Here is a 17,764-nt window from a genome sequence, read left to right on the forward strand (position 1 = left end):
TATATTTAGATCTTTGGTCCATGCTGAGTTAATTGTGTATAGGTTTGCGGTCGAGGTTCTCTTCCATTCTTTTGGATATAGATATCCAGTTCTTCCGGCACCATTTGTTGAAGAGGCTGTTCTGTCCCGGTTGAGTGGATTTGGCAGCCTTGTCAAAAGTCAGTTGGCCATAGATCTGAGGGTCTATTTCTGAACTCTCACTACAAGTCATTGATCAATATATGCCAGTACCATGCTGTTTTGACCACTGTAGCTTTGCAACATGCTTTAAAGTCAGGAAATAATGCATCCTCCAACTTGTTCTTCTTTCTCAATTTTTTTTTTTGCTATTTGAGGCCCCTTAACCTTCCAGATAAGTTTGATAATTGCCTTTTCCATTTCTGTGAAGTAGGCTGTTGAAATTTTGATTGAGATTGCCTTGAATCTGTAAGTCAATTTAGGTTGAATTGAAATCTTAATCATATTTAGTCTTCTAATCCATGAATATGGAATGTCGTTCCATTTATGTGGGTCTTCTTTGATTTCTTTTATCAGTATTCTTTTGTTTTCTGTGTACAGGTCCTTTCCATCCTTGGTCAAGTTTATTCATAGAAATATGATTCTTTTAGTTGCTATTGTACATGGAATTTTTTTCTTGATTTCCTCCTCAGGTTATTCATTACTAGTGTATAGAAACATGACTGATTTTTGTGTTGATCTGATATCCTGCCACTTTGGTGAACACTTTTGTTAGCTCTAGTAGCTTTGTTGTAGATTTTTCAGGACTTTCTAAATATAGGAACATATCACCTGTAAATAATGGAAGTTTTACTTCTTCCTTTCCAATATGGATGCCTTTTATTTCTTTTTCTTGCCTAATTGCTCTAGTTAGAACTTCTAGCACAGTGTTGAATAACAGTGGTGGCAGTGAGCATCCTTGTGTTGTTCCAGATCTAAGAGGGAAAGCTTTCAATCTTTCACTGTTGAGTATGATGGTAGTTGTGGGTTTTTCATATATATCCTTTATCATATTGAGGAAGTTTCCTTTGATTCCTATCTTTTGAATATTTTTTATCAGGAGAGTATGCTGGATTTTGTCAAATGCATTTTCTGCATCAATGGAGATGATCATGTGTTTTTTTTTCCCCTTTGATTTGTTAGTGTTTTAGATTATTTGATTTTCTTCTGTTGAATCACTCTTGCATACCTGGGATAAAACCCACTTGATCATGGTGTATAATTCTTTTAATGAGATGTTGGATTTTATTTGCTAGTATTTTTGGGGGGGAATTTTTGCATCTGTGTTCATTGGAGAAATTGGTCTGTAATTTTCTCTTTTTGTGTATCTTTTCTGGCTTTGGTATTAGGGTGATGTTGGCCTTGTAGAATGAGTTAGGTAGTGTTCCATCTTCAGTTTTTTTTGGAAGACTTTGAGCAGGTTTGGTATTAATTCTTCTTGGAATGATTGGTAAAATTCCCCTATGAAGCCATCTGGTCCTGGGCTTGTCCTTTTGGGGAGGTTTTGATGACTGTTTCAATCTCTTTACTTGTGTTTGGTTTGTTGAGGTCTTCTGTTTCTTCACAAGTCAATGAAGATTGTTCATGTGTTTCTAGGAAATTGTTCATTTCATCTAAGTTGTCTAGTTTGTTGGCATACAGATATTCATAGTATCCTGTTACGATCCTTTTTATCTTTGGGGTCAGTAGAATATCTACCCTCTGATTTCTGATTGTATTTATTACATCTTCTCTTTTTTAAATTTTGTCAGTCTAGCTAAGGGTTTTTCTATTTCACTGATTTTCTCAAAGAACCAGTTTTGATTTTGTTGATTCTATTGTTCTTTTCTTTCCTCAATTTCATTTTATTTCTTTTCTAATCTTTGTTATTTCTTTCCTTCTGCTTGCTTTGGGGTTAGTTTGCTGTTATTTTTTAGTTCCTCTAGGTTTTCAGTTAGGTCTTTGATTTTAACTCTTTCTTCTTTTTTAATGTAGGCATTTAGGGCTATAAATTTTCCTCTTAGCACTGCCTTTGCTGCATCCCATAAGTTTTGATGTATTGTGTTCTCATTTTCATTTGTCTTAAAATCTATACTGATTTCTCTTGCCATTTCTTCTTTGACCCACTGATTGTTTAAGAGCTTGTTGTTTAACATACCCAATCCCCTTTTTAGCAAAGATGTTCCTTGCCAGTGCTTCTTCTGCCCCTTCTGGATGTTCTCATAGTGTGGTGTGTCCATAAGGCACCAGAGCAGCACATTACTTGGTGAGATTGCATCCACATCAGCCTTCAGACTTCTAGTCAGTATTACCAAACTGAGGAAAATTCTTTGTAGTAAAAATAAATTGCTTATGTCATGTTTTTTTCAGTGTCCTGTGGATATTTTTGGAGTGAAACTTAGGACAGCAAATTGTGAAAAGGAAAATTTATCCTTTTATACTGTAATGCAGTCACAAAGGAATCCTGCAGTCATTACATTGTTCATTAGCTATAAAAGGGCAATCCATTTTATTGAGTCTGAGCCAACACTGTTTATTGGACACCTATTGGGTAAAGTACTCAGGACTAGTGAACAGTTGCTGTGAAAAATATAAAGATAAAATAATACATTCCCTTTATTGGAGAGCTTGTGGGTAATGAATGGAATGAGGAGATTATGCTTATACCTAACTGCATAAGGCAGACTTTGGCAAGTGCTGTAAGAGAAATACAAGTAAGACACTAGGGAGTCCATAAGATACCAGGAGAATATGATCTTATCCAGTAGGGCATTGGAATAGGAAAAAGATGGATTTTGAAAGACAGGTGTAATTTTGGCAGATTGAGATGGGGCAGGGTTGTTGGGTTTCTCAGGAGAAAGAAGCGATATGGAGCTGAGAAAGGTCCGAGTGACTGGTCAGCAGCAGGAGTCTGATGTTACCAGATCACAGAGATCAAAGAGGAAGGCAGGGTTGAAGTCATGTGGTGGCAGACTGTGCTTAGGAAACCTGGGAAGAGGAGTGTTTCCCATGTCTTTGCTCAACTGCAGTTGCCCCTTTCCACCTCCTCCCTCTACTCCTTCCCTAGTCCTGATCCTTTATCTGTTCCAACCAACATCTCATTCAAACACTTCCCCCTCCCCTTCTCTCCTGGCCTCCTTCCTGTCTCTCTCTATCTCCCTCTCTCCTTTTCCCTCTCTCCTCCTCTCTCCTCTTTCTTCTCTCCTCTCTCCTTCCCCAGTTGGCAGCTCAGATGTCATCATCTGTGGGAGTACTCTGAAACCCTACAGTTGGAATTAATCATTCCTTCCTCTCTTCCCACAGTGATTTTCTTACCCCTCATTATAGCACTTAACTGCATTCTGTCTTATATTATGGTTGTTTCCATCACTATCTCCCTTCATCAGATTATAGGGACTTTCATCCTAGTAGCCCCAGTAGAGTGGCTTGAATACAAATCACACTCAATATATGTTTGTTGAATGAATAAGGGATCCTCGTTTACAAATAAATTTTAATTATATTATATATAAAGAAATATGTGCAATAGAGAGCAGAATGGTGGAAATTCTAATAAGAGTTTGATGATCAGAAGAAGAAATTTTGGGGGGAAGCATAAAATATGTGCTCTGTCTCAGTTCAAGAATATTGACCACAGTTTGGCTCTCCTTACCCTTTGCCTGAACAAAAACCATAGCTCTTCTTCCACACCCGGATCTTGCGCCAAGCCACATCCTCGTTGCTCCAACTTTCCTAACCCGCCTGTGAATGCACTGCCTGTTAGGAGATGGAGCAGATATAATGAGGAGAGGGAGAAAAAACACCTGAAAACAAGGACAGTGGATTTTCCCCCCGATTTGTTTAAAACTTCTCTCCTTATGAGAGTTCATGTTCATGGTATAAGCATTTGGAGTGGCTTTTCAAACATTAGCGGAGTTCTTTTGTTCTTAAAACTCCTACATCAATCAAAATAGGGCTTAAAACTGTTGTACGGACAGTCTTGTTGGTTCCTGTGCTTTCCACCCTTGAAGGATTTTAGATCACAAGTCAGTTTGTTATATTTGCACTTTTTCTTCATGCTCTTCAAGTCAGGGCCTATTCATTTACATCTGCAACCTTTTTGTAGATATTGAGTCACATATTTAGAAATCCAGTACCTCTTCATAAAATAAGGGGGGTAGAAGAGCGCCAAGATCTCTCTGCCAGCATTTCAAAAAGAATTCATTATTGTATTACTGTAGGAATTTATTTTTGTGCAAGGGCCAGTGCCTAAAGCATCTTTAATGGCTTTGCGTTTAGATTATTTGCCACTAGGTGGAGCTAAAAAATTTATTCTTAACAATGAAAAGTGCTTATCAATTTTTAACTTTTGAGAGAAGTTTAGGGGTCTAAACTTGGAGGTGTCTCTTTTGAAGTTATATGACGATAACCAAGCCTCAACATGTTGTTTTTAGGCCTTATGCTGATTTTATTAGAAACAAAACTCTTGTGGCCCTTGATATCGATTCATATTAGGAAACTATGGAAGAAACAGACATAAGTTAAAGCTTATAAATTGGCTTTACAAAACATTTTCTTATGATAAAAGCCAGAACATGCTATTTGTGGGAACTTTGGAAATACAGATAGTTCAAAAATGTGATTTTAAATCATTCTTAGAAATAACTTAACATGTTAACTATTTGTTACATTTCTTCCAGGTATTTTTTTTTTTAACAGATATAAAACTATAATCAAATTGAACATACAGTTTTATATCTTGCTTTTCAAATTAAGCTGTCTTTTCTCATGTCATTCAAAATCTTTCTACAACATGATATCAATACATCATGGATAAACCATGATTAACTCACCTGATCCAATGTTGTCAGGCACTTTGGTTGCTTCTAGTCTTTTGCTATTAACAAAGTAACACTGTTATGAACCTAAATCTTTCCTTAGGATATATTCCTGGAAATTGAATTACTGGGCATAAAGGATATGGATTTTAATGCTTTGACTATCTATCATCAAGTGACTTCCCAGAAAGTTTTATCCCCTAGTAGGAACAGAGTATCCATCTTACCACATCCTTGCCAACACTGAGTATTAGAGTATAGGTGCTTTTTAAATAATCTTTAGAGCATTTGATTTTTGAAAATCAGTTTATAACTCTATTGTTTTGAGAATTTTGATCAGGACAGGTAAGCCAGTTCTTTACATTGTCCCAAAACCTTGTGTGGTACAGTGGTACAGGCAACTCAAGATAATGCAGGTGTTTTGAATAGTATCCAGGGAACTGTTTGTGGCTGTTTTAGACATTACTTAGAAATTATTTAAAGTTCCTCATCACACCCTTTGAATCTATCAAAGGTCCTAATTGTTTTGTTGTTGTTGTTGTTGTTGTTGTTGTTTTTAACTTTCATTGGCCCAGCTATCAAAGTAACTCATGCACTGTGGAGAAGTCCCCTCCAGGCACTGTCCAAGGGCCAGGGCTTGAGTGCTTCAGGGCAGCATTGATTAGAGGGGAAAGACTTGGTGTGGTTTTGCTTAAGATCTATAATTTTAACTCACCCTTAACAGTTATTGTTTTGTTACTGTTTTGTTTTTTTTTTTCTCTTGTACAAGGCATCGCTTTTCATTCCAAGTGCGTCTATAGTACCTTATGCTTTACTTTTTTAAGGGTCAGACATGTGAAATTTAGTAGTAATAGCCACCTGTTTAAGTGTGGCTTAATTGAAACTTTGCATAATTGAAATTTTGCTAAAAACTGAACTTATTAGGATCTAAGTGAGATATTAAAGAACTTAGCATAATGCCTCAGGTTGTAAGCACTCAGCAGAGTTTAGTTGTCATAGTTGTTAGGACTCCCTCAAGAAGTGGCACTTTATCCTGGTGAAGAGGATAGGAGAGCCTTACTGTCAGAGGGAACAGGACATATGAACGTCCTGAGGTGTCACCTGTGTGCTGCCGGGCAAAGCCAGGCTAGTGAGGGGAAGTAGGCCCTCAAGAAGGGCAGGCAACACAGGTGGGACTGGGCTGCTTCATTTTGGGAAGAATTTTGGGCTTCACAGTAAGAGTAATTGAGAGCCATGAAGGGTTTTACACTGATGACTACTCAGACTTGCATTGTTTAAAAACTGCCTGAATATAAGAAGGTTACTTATAAGGTGTGGCCATAACTTAGGTAAGAGGGGATGTAGCTTTGGCCAGGAGAGTGGCAGCTGAGATAGAATGAAGATGGATTCAGGACATATTTTGGAGTGCAACTTGACAGGGCTCCTAGATGCCACCCATCCAGTGCATGAATGTGTGAGTGAGTGAGTGAGTGAGTGAGCTCATTTGAATGAGCAAGCCACAAAACAGAGCTAGAATAGCAGAGAGCCTCTGAGTCCAGACTCTGGCACTGAGCTACCTGGGTTCCAGCCCTGGGCCCCTTACTTAACCTCTGTGTGTCTTAGTTTCCTCATCTGCTACACAGATGCATTAATGGCACTTACCCCACTGGATTGGGGGTAGGTGAGGATTGAGTCACAATTGGTAAAGTTCTTAGGACAGCTCCCAGCATATGGTAAGTGCTTTAAGTGTTAAGTAGAATGCCAGAAGTCTGGTAACAGAGGTTGAGTACTCTGAGTTCATCCCTCCTTCCATGTAGCACCAGACCGACCTCCTCTGTGGAAAACCCATACTGCCCAATTCTAAGCCCCCCGCTGCCTAGTTTCCAATCCAAGCCCGCCTGGGCTCGTCCCTCTTCCTGCCTGGGTCTGGCTTGGACATCCCACATGGATTTGCCATATGGCTGGCCAGCCTGGCTGGGCTTTCCCTTCCCTAGAACACCTACATTGTACCCCATGCAGGGGATCAGGCCCCATTCTCTGCTGCTTAAAAAGCACCAGGTACCCTCCCTTCTTCATTGAACCCGTCTTCTCCCTTTAAAAACTAAGCAGAATCTGCCAGTAAACAGCACCCTGCAGAGGACGTTCATTGGCTGTAACTGAACCTCCTCTCCCTTTGTGCACCTGACCATTGCTGCTGGTTCTCATCCAAGTGGCGCTTTGTCAATTTGCTAGAAACTTTTCTAATTTGAAAACACTGATGGCCTTTCAAGTAGAGATGACAAATAGGCTTCAGTCTATATTACTTAGTAGTGTTTCCTGGAGTTCTGTTTTGAGGTTACTGAGGTGGGTCTGAGCTCACAGGGAAATGGGGCCATAGCATGCAGAAAAGGATTCTCCCTACTTTCAGGATAGAGTCCCCCCTTCCCTCCCATGAAGGGGCAGAGGTGGCTGTGGAATTGTGGAGGGGAGTGAGGTACAGAAGCAATGCCTAATTTATTAAGTTGGATGGTGACTGGAATTTGTCCTATTATTTTTCATATCTTTTTGAATATGTGAAATATTTTATGAAGAAATTGAACTAGAGCACCATGATAGAGAAGTGGTTATCTGCTCTGGGTGTTATTGGTCTGTTTGCTGCATGCTTGTCCCTGGCTAATGGGGCCCACCAAGACTCAGGCAATGCCGGTAACTTCTACCCTGGATTAGACTGCTATCTCTAAGTGTTTATGTATGAGTTTACACACACACATATTTTTACGTATATGTACAGTTTCTTGCTATCTCATAATATGGTGTCACAAAATGCATTATAGGACTTTTTAAAAATGTAGAGTGACTACTTCCACTGAGGTGTATACTGTAAAGCGGTGAATTTTATGGTATGTTAATTATATCTCCATAAAGCTTTTATTAAGAAATCTCAACTAAAACACATTTTCAAAAGTTAACTTCTCCCCCTGATTCTAAAAATAGTCCATACATATATAGGAAACTGGAAAACATGCTAAAGTAGAAAGTAGAAAAAAGTAAACACTCGTAAGAGCACCACCGTAGAGTCTAACATTTTTTTGATATTTTCTTCTATTATTTATCTATTCCCGTGCATGATTTATTTTTATATTGATAAGACAATTCCTGTGTATAAAATTTTGCATCTTCCTTTCTTCATTTAACATTACAACCATTTAAAATGTTGTCTTAAATGCTTTATAAAGATTTGATAGCCACGTAGTGAGCCACTGTATATGTGTTTTATAAATCAATCATTCCCTGCTATTAGACATTTTTTGCTATGAAAAATAACACTGTCGTGAACATCTTTGAGCATAATCCCTACCATCATATTTGGATTTATTTCCTTAAATGTATGCCAGACATATGAAAGGTTCTAAATGCTCTGAAGGCATTTCATATGTATTTTCAAGTTGCTTTCTTTAAGACAGGGCGTCTATTAGTCTAAAAGGCATCTTTATTTAGGTTGTGAACTTCTGGGCAGACATAGCCCTGTAAGTCCAAGTTTGGGGTAGAGCATGGCCTGACTTACACACCACCCACACCCTGTGCCTGTGGCTGCCTTTGTGCAGTTTACACCACACTGCTGTGTTGCAGGGCCCAGTTCTCAGGGTTGCACATCTTATGTTCCTCCAGTAGCTCACACGGAAGACTTGTTTCACAGAACCCACATCAGCCTTAGGTGTTCATGTCTGTAAAATTCTTTAATTTGATCAATGAAAAATGGCTTCTTGGTGTTTTAATATACCCTTTCTGTTTGTGAGGTTGAACATTTATCCATGAATTTCTTAGGCATCTATATTTCCTTTCTTAGGAACTATCTGTTCATATTTATCTTTTATGCTCTTAGGGTTTGTTGTATGATATTTTGTACATTAATTTGATTACATATGATCTGTTTGTGTTTATATTAGTTATTGGTATTACAAGTATACCTCATTTTATTGCCCTTATTAGCATTATTATGTTTTGCAATTTTTTAAAATGAAGCTTTGTAGTAACTCTATATCAAGCAAGTCTATTGGTGCCATTTTTCCAATAGCATGTGCTCACTTTGTATCTCTGTGTCACATTTTGGTAATTCTTGGAATATTTCAAATCTTTTCATTGATATTATCATAGCTGTTATGGTGATCTGTGATCAGTGATCTTTGATATTACTATTGTAATTACTTTGGGGTGCCATAAACCGTGCCCATACAAGATGAGGAATGATAAATGTTGTGTATGTTCTGACTGCTCCACTGAGCAGCCATTCCCCATCTGTCTCCCTCTCCTTGGGCCACCCTATTTCCTGAGACACAATAGTATTGAAGTAGGCTAATTAATAACCCTACAATGGCCTCTAAGTGATCAAGTGAAAGGAAGAGCATGTGTCTCTCTTTAAATCAAAAGCTAGAAGTGATTACGCTTAGTGAAGAAGACATGTCAAAATCTGAGATAGGTCAAAAGCTAGGCCTCTGGCACCAAACAGTAAGTCAAGTTGTGAATGCAAAGAAAAAGTTTTTGAAGGAAATTAAAAGTGCTACTCCACTGAACACATGAATGATAAGAAAGTGAAACAGCCTTATTGCTGACAAGGAGAAAGTGTTAATGATCTGGATAGAAGATCAAACCAGCCACAACATTCCCTTAAGTCAGAGTCTAATCCAGAGCTAGGCCATAACTCCCTTTAATTCTGTGAAAGCTGAGAGGGGTGAGGAAGCTGCAGAAGAAAAGTTTGAAGCTAGCAGAGTTTGGTTCATGAGGTTTAAAGAAAGAAACCATCTCTATAACATAAAAGTGTAAGGTGAAACAACAATTGCTGATACAGAAGCTGTAGCAAGTTATTCAGAAGATCTAGCTAAGATAATAGATGAAGGTGGCTACACTAAACAACAGATTTTCAATGTAGATGAAGCAGCCTTCTATTGGAGGAAGAGCCATCTAGGACTCTCACTGCTATAGAGGAGAAGTCAATACCCAGCTTCAGAACTTCAGAGGACAGTCTGACTCTTGATGGGGCAAATGAAATGTTGACTTTAAGTTGAAGCCAGTGCTCATTTACCATTCTGAAAATCATAGGGGCCCTTAAGAATTATGCTAAACTTCTCCATCTATGCTCTCTAGATGGAACAGCAAAGCCTGGATGACAGCATATATATTTACAACAAAGTTTATTGGCTATCTTAAGCACACTGTTGTCAATGCACCTGGTCATGCAAGAGCTCTGATGGAGATGCACAATGAGATGAATGTTGTTTTCATGCCTGCTAGTTCAACATCCATTCTACAGCTCATGGATCAGGGAGTCATTTCAACTTTCAAGTCTTATTATTTAAGAAATAACTTTCATAAGGCTAGAGCTCCCATGCTTTGATGGATCTGGGCAAAATGATTTGAAAACCTTCTGGAAAGGATTCACCATTCTAGGTGCCATTAAGAACATTCGTGATTTATGGGAGAAAGTCAAAGTATCAACATGAGCAGGAATTTGGAAGAAGTTGATTACAACCATCATGGATGACATTGAAGAGTTCAAGACTTCCGCGGAGGAAGTAAATGTAGATGTTGTGGAAATAACAAGAGAACTCAATTTAGAAATGGAGCCTGAAGATGTGATGTGACTGAATTGCTGTAATCTCATGATAAAAATATTAATGGATGAGCAAAGAGAGTGTTTCTTTTTTTTTTTTTTTTTTTTGGAGATGGAATATACTCCTGGTGAAGATGCTGTGAACATTGTTGAGATGACAACAAATGATTTAGAATATTACATTTACTTATTTGATAAAGCAACGACAGGGTTTAAGAGGATTGAATCCAATTCTGAAAGAAGTTCTCTGGGTAAAATGCTATCAAACAGCGTTTCCTGCTACAGAGAAATCTTTCATGAAAGGAAGAGTCAGTTGATGTGATGAACTTCATTGTTGTCTTATTTTAAGAAATTGTCATTCCCACCCAAACCTACAGCATTCACCACCCTGATCAATCAGCAGCCATCAACATCGAGGCAAGATCCTCCACCAGCAAAAAGATTATGATTCATTGAAGGCTCAGATGCTGGTTATCATTTTTAAGCAATAAAGTATTTTAAAATTAAAGTATATACACTGTTTTGTAGAATGTATAGAATGTGTGCTATTGCATACTGAAAATACTACATTATAGTATAAACATAATGTACATGCACTAGGAAGCCAAAAAATCATGTGACTTTCTTTACTGCAGTGGTCTGGAACTGAACCTGCTATATCTACAAAGAATGCCTGTACTTTCTAAAAAAAAAATTTTATTTTTACTTAGAACAATCTTTTACCTTATGATACTCTGCCTTGATTTTCATTTTACAAAGTTCTTTCCCAGACACTTAAAAAATACTCATATTTTCTTCATGTTTATTATTTCATTTCATTTTTACATTATTCTCTTTAATTTATATTAAACTGGATTATATTTTGATGAATAATATAAAATGAGTATCTTAATTTTTCTTCAGATAGTTTCACAAGTACCATTTATTGCATAATCTTCCTTTTCCCTAGTGATTTGTAATGCCTTCTTTGTCATGTATTAAATTCTCATACAGCTACTCTGGTAAAAAATATTTCGTAAAAACAGTAAAGATCCCATTCTTTATATGATTGAAATGCTGTTCACTCATTATGTATTTTTTTTTCACTGTTAACATTTGTTTAAATTGATTCATTTAAAATGTAATAATTTTAATGCTAATTTATTTTTTTTCTTTACATCTCCAAGCAAAGTGAACAGTGTATTTGGCCAACTTGAGATCACTGGTTTCAGAGAGAACACTCCATTTACAGATGACTGAGATTTTATGCAACATATATAACAGGTACTTGCGTTCATTTTTAATGTTAACTTTTTCTCTTTCTGTTTATGTTTTTTAGAGCTTGTTATCACATATACTTTCAGCATTCAAATTTGATATAAAAGAAGTTGATCTTTTTAGTCAAGGTCTTGGATACGTACCTGCAGATTACTATCCTGGTTTGCTTAAAAATGTGAGTATTTTAAATTTATTAGTATTGTAATTTTCCTTGCTGAATGGAGCATCAGCAAAAAGCATAAATGGAAATATTTCACTCCTCCAGGAGAAAAGTTTAACTTTTCTGTGTTTATCTTTTGTTACCGAGTGGACTTATACCATGTAAGGAAGAAATGCGAGGTGGCAGATGACTGACTCTCTCTCTCATTCTCTCTCTCTTTTTCTCTTTCCCTGTCTGTCTCTCTCTTTCATGCATCTGTTTATTCACCAAATATTTTTGGGAGAAGAAGTTTCCTTAACTAGTGTAAACAGCTTTCTACTGATGGACAAACCTTACATTTAAAATAAGCTGACTGGAATTTTATATTATGGCAAGGCAAATATTCAATAAATAACAACCTTTAAGTAGTAGTACATATTTTCATCTTAATATTAAAGCTTTGTTCTCTTCTGCCTTAAATTTTAGCCAATTCAAGACCTTTTAATTTATGATCCTGATACACTCACCTAAAAAGTATGACTTTTTTAATGTTTGTCAACCATGCTGGTCTTTTTAGAGCTTTATACTTGAAAAGCATTTTTAAAAATAAAGACCTAAAATAAGAAAGCAGAAATCAACTCATTCTAATTTTTTTTTAAAATGGGTTTGGTTTTAATTCCTAGGAAATTAGTGTTCTTCTTTTGTTCATTTACCTAGATAGGAATGCAGAATAGTAGACATTAAACAAAAAAATCCCAGTTATTAGTAAATATGACTTGGCACTGTGTTCATTTCTCTCTGACAAAGTAAAACATAAGGAGAGGGTTGGGGGAGGGAATCTCAACGGAAATATCACTCACACCAGGAAAAATAGAACTGATGTAATCCGTTTGCCGTGTGAGTTAACCTGCCACTGATTTTGTTTTACAGATGGTTTTATCATTAGTGTCTGAACTCCGAGAGAATCATCTTAATGGATTTAACACTCAAAGGCGGTAGGTGTTAAACTAAACATCCCTTTTCTCTGCTTTCAAAATTTATCAGTTAGGATTTGAGAGAAAAATTTTATACTTCTTAGGAAGTTATGGCTGTCTTCTATGTGGAGAGATTGTTTTAGTGGAATAGATGGTAAATGGTGAGTTTATTAAATTTTTTTTAAATATCTGTTCTCTCAACTCTTAAATGGCAGCAAATCAGGTGATGTCTATTGTGCACCCATTGAGTAAAAAGCTTAAAATATACAGTAGGGGACACAAAAGAAAAAGCAGTGCTTAGCCTTGCCATGGGATGACTCACCTTGTGAGAACAAAGTGTGCATGGATACATATGTATGCTCATACTCTGTCCCGCCACCCCAGAATATTTACAAAGCAGCAGATATTTGCTGTCCACATATGAGCTATTTTAAGAAACATGATATTCCAAAATCCAGACTAAACAAATCAAATGGATTCAGACAAATTAAAAGACAATTAATCACAACACAAAATGTTTCTTCAGTATGTGAAAGAATTCAGAGTTGTTTTCATTGGTGAGCATCTCATTTTTAACAAATCATTAACCAAGAGACTCTGAAGACCAAGGGAGTTGGTGATTTTTTTGCAAAATTACTATTGATTAAAGCTCTTTCTAAATGGTCTTTACCCCCAGCCTTTAGGAATTCTCTGCAGCTAACCCTTAGAGTAAAGTCTACTTATAGAATAAGTGGAGGGCTGGATGCCGAGCAGACAGACTAAGGAGGGCTGAGGGAAGGTATATCTGAGCAGCGGAGGAGAATGAAGCCTTTGTCAAAGGCAAAGCAGGGGAGGTACGTCGTAATGCCTGTCTCGGGGAATGGACAGGGATTTCAGATAGGAGGGACAGAAACAAGGCCGGGAAAGTCAGAGTTAGAGGCTGCCTTGTCTTTGCTCAAGTTGTTACCACCCTTGAAATAGCTGCCTTCATTAGCTCTGCGGCGAACATTCAAGAGGATCTGCTGTATGCGAGGCACTGCTTTATGTGGTATGGATACAATGCCACATAACAAGTCTTTTCATCCTTAAGGGACTTACAGACCAAGAAGAGAGAGAACAGTGAATGGAAAGGTCAGGGCTGTGCAGGAAGAAGTGCAGGTGCCATGGAATTAAACGAGAGAATATAGTTTTTAAAAGTTACACATACATTAATAGCTTTATTCATAATGCCTCAACCACAAACAACCCAAATGACCCTCCTCAAACTGTACACATCTATACAGTGGACTACTACTCAACAATCACAAAGAAGGAACTAGTGATACATTGTTTTTTTCCAATGCAGTTTTATTACAATATATTACATACCGTATAATCCATCCAAGTATAAAATTAGTGGCTCACAGTATCATCATATAGTTGTGCATTCATTACCACAACCAATTTTAGAACATTTTCATTATTCAAAAAAATAAAAAGAAAAAAGAAAACCCAAAACATCCCATACTGCTTATCCCCCCCCACTATTTTTTGTCTTTATATTTTTACTCATCTACCCATACACTGGAATAGGGAGTGTCGGTCACAAGATTTTTACAGTCACACGGTCACATGATAAAAGTGTATAGTTATACAGTCATTATCAGAGATCAAAGCTGCTGGATTATGGTTCAGCAATTTCAGGTATTTCCTTCTGGCCATTCCAATACATCAGAAACAAAAAAGAAATACCTATACAGTGAGTCAGTAGTCACAATCATTTGTTAAATCCTAACTTCACAATTACACCTCCTCCCTCTCATTTGATCTTTCTCTCAATCTTCAGGGATATCAGAGCAATGAGCATTTTAATTCCTTCTTGCTGGAAAGGGGTGTTGACCTTATGGGGTAGAGGATGAAACTGGTTGATGTTATTGGAGAGACTGGTACCTCTGGGTTTCAGGGCTTATCTGGCATAGGAACAATATGGAGGCTTTACGTTTCTGAGAAAATAAACTTACTAAGAAAAACTGTTCTACAGTGTTAGAACACAAGGTATGTTTTAGGTTTTCAGGAATACTTTTGGTTGGGGCTTGGCATACTGTGGCAATTTGCGGTATCTGGCTGAAGCTTGCATAAGAGTAACTTCCAGAATGACCTTTCAACTCCATTTGAAATCTCTTAGCCACTGAAACTTCATTTCATTTCTTTTCCCCCTTTTGGTCAAGAAAACATTTTCAATCCCATGATGTTAGGCCCAGGCTCATCCCCTGGGAATCACAACCCACATGGCCAGGGAGACTTATACCCCTGGGAGTAATGTCCCACGTAGTGGGGGAAGGTAATGAGTTTATTTGCAGAGTGAGCTTAAAGTGCGAGGGCTCATCTGAGCAACAAGAGGTTCTCTGAAGGTGACTCTCAGGCAAAATTATAAGTAGGCTTAACTTCACCATTTCAGAAATAAGTTTCATAAAGGCAAGCCTCAAGATCGAGGGCTTGGCTTATTAAATTGGGAGTCCCTAATGCTTGAAAGAATATCAGGAATCCTCCAATTGTGGAAGTTTAATAGTTCCACATTTTTCCCCAGTCCCTCAAGCGGACTTTGCAAACATTTATTTTCTGCCCCAAATACTCTGGAATGTATTGGAGTATTACATTTACCTGTACAGAGTAACAGAATCTCATTCCCTATTCTCAGTTCCATATAATTGTGTTGTTTAATTAAACTGACCAGACAGGTTAAATTAGAGAAGGTACTACAGAAAATTTAAATTTTGGTCAAAATAAACATCTCTTCCTTTGGTCTCACACAGAAATTGAGGTTTTAAAATACAGAGAATTTCATCTTTTACCCTGTATTCTGATTTACCTTAGTCCTAACCAGGTCTTTTTCATTCATATCTCTAATTGAAGTCTGATCTCTTTTTCAGCTTCTTTAACAGTTACTGTGAGGAGTAATGTTGACTTTCAGAACTCTAACTCTGAGTCTTAGGTGTCACATATATACCCAGTGTTCCAGGAACCTACCAGGTTATACACAAAGAGCACAGCATCTCAGAATTTAGAAATAACAGTTACAACTCAGGAACGGATGTGACTGCTGTAAGAGCTTACAGTCCAGGAACCTTTTCAGTGAGCCTTGTTGAACAGTCTGTACTTCTTAATCATTGATTGCCCAATCTCTGCCCACTTTCTATCCCCTGATAACATATGCTCCTGAATTCAATTCTCAGAATTTGCTCATTATAGTTAGTTTATATTAGCGAATGTTCCAGTTTGCTAATGTTGCTGTTACGCAAAACACCAGAAATGGATTGGCTTTTATAAAGGCGGTTTATTTGGTTACAAAGTTACAGTCTTAAGGCCATACAATTTCCAAGGTAAAACATAAACAATGGTGTAACTTCACTGAAGGATGGCCTTTGGCATCCGGAAAACCTCTGTTAGCTTGGAAGGCACGTGGCTGGCGTCCACTTGATCCTATGTTGTGTTTCAAAATGCCGTTCTCCAAAATGTTGCTCTTGGGGCGTTTTGTCCTGTCTTAGCTGCAACCCCTCTTCAAAATGTCACTCTCAGTTGCTCTGTGCTCCTGTTTGTCAGCTCATTTATATGGCTCCAGTGATTTAATTCAGACCCACCCTGAATGGGTGGGTTAATACCTCCATGGAAATTATCTGGTCAAAGGTCTTGTCCACAGTTGATTGAAACACATCTCCATGGAAATACTCAAAAGGATTCCAATCTAATCAACACCAATATGTCTGCCTGCACAAGATTGCATCAAAGAATATGGCTTTTTCTGGGGGACATAATACATTGAGACCGGCACAGTGAGACCATGCAATATTTGTCCTTTTGTTTCTGGTTTATTTCATTCAACATAATGTCCTCAAGGGTCATTCACCTAGTTGCATGCCTCATGACTTCGTTCCTTCCTGCAGTCGCTCAATATTCTGTCATCTGTATACACCACAGTTCACCCTTCTTTTCGTTGGTCAATGTACCCTTAGGCCACCTCCATCCATTATAAATTGTTTATAATGCCGCCATAAACACCAGTGTGTAAATGTCTATTTGTGTCTCTGCTTTCAGTTCTTCCAAGTATATACCTAATAATGGGATTGCAAAATCATATGGCAACCCTATACTTAGCCTCCTGTGGAACCACCACACTGCCCTCCAGAGGGGCTGCACCATTCTACTTCTGTACCAACAATGAATAGGTCTGTCTCTCTCTCCACATTTTTTCCAGCACTTGTATCTTTCTATTTATTTTTTAAACAGTTTTATTCACACACCACATAATCCATCCTAAGTGTACAATCAGTTGCTCCTGGTATAATTACCACCACAATATATATGAGAACATTTCCATTTCTTCCGCAAAGAAAGAAGAAGAGAAAAGAAAAAAAGAGAAACAACAACAGGAATCCCATATCCCTCCCTTATAACCCCTTCCTCTTGACATTTAGCTTTGTTATATTGCCTTTGTTACAATTAATGAAAGAATACTACAATATTACTGTTAACTATAGACCCTAGTTTGCATTAATTGTACTTTTTCCATATACCATCCTATTTTTAACACCTTGCAATAGTGACATTCATTTGTTCTCCTTCATCTAAAAACTTTCTTTTATCCATACATTTAGTCACCATCATTGTCCACTCTAGGTTTCATTAAGTTATACAGTCCAAGTTTTTATCCTTGGTCTTTCTTTCTGGTGTCATACATGCCCTGAGCCTTCCACTTTCAACTGTATTCACACTCAGCTTTGTTCATTTTACTTACAATATTGTGCTAACAACACACAGTATTTTGCTATTTCTGTATCTTTACAATCAATCCTGTTGAATATTCTGTACTCCTTCGGCATCAAATGACCAATCTATATCCTCTATCTCCTGATAACCTGTATACTCAACTTTAACTCTCAGAGTTTGCTCTGTATACCTAGTTCATATTAGTGAGACCATACAGTATTTGTCCTTTTGCTTCTGGCTTATTTTGCGCAACATGATGTCCTCAAGGTTCATCCAAGTTGTGGCATGTGTCATGACTTTATTCTGTCTTACT

The 17,764-nt window shown here is 37.5% G+C and overlaps 1 protein-coding gene across 3 annotated transcripts in view; it reads left to right on the forward strand.

The window, feature by feature from the left end:
- The window catches only part of FANCC (FA complementation group C), a 290,247-nt gene that overhangs the window by 174,321 nt on the left and 98,162 nt on the right, over positions 1 to 17,764 (forward strand). For all 3 annotated transcript variants that reach the window (XM_037797499.1, XM_037797501.1, XM_037797500.1), the window contains 2 exons: positions 11,678 to 11,791; positions 12,686 to 12,750. In XM_037797499.1, the coding sequence (XP_037653427.1) occupies positions 11,678 to 11,791; positions 12,686 to 12,750 (179 nt within the window). The remainder of the gene's footprint in view (positions 1 to 11,677; positions 11,792 to 12,685; positions 12,751 to 17,764) is intronic.

The sequence above is a fragment of the Choloepus didactylus genome, chromosome 10 (assembly GCF_015220235.1).
Source record: "Choloepus didactylus isolate mChoDid1 chromosome 10, mChoDid1.pri, whole genome shotgun sequence".
NCBI lineage: Eukaryota > Metazoa > Chordata > Mammalia > Pilosa > Megalonychidae > Choloepus > Choloepus didactylus.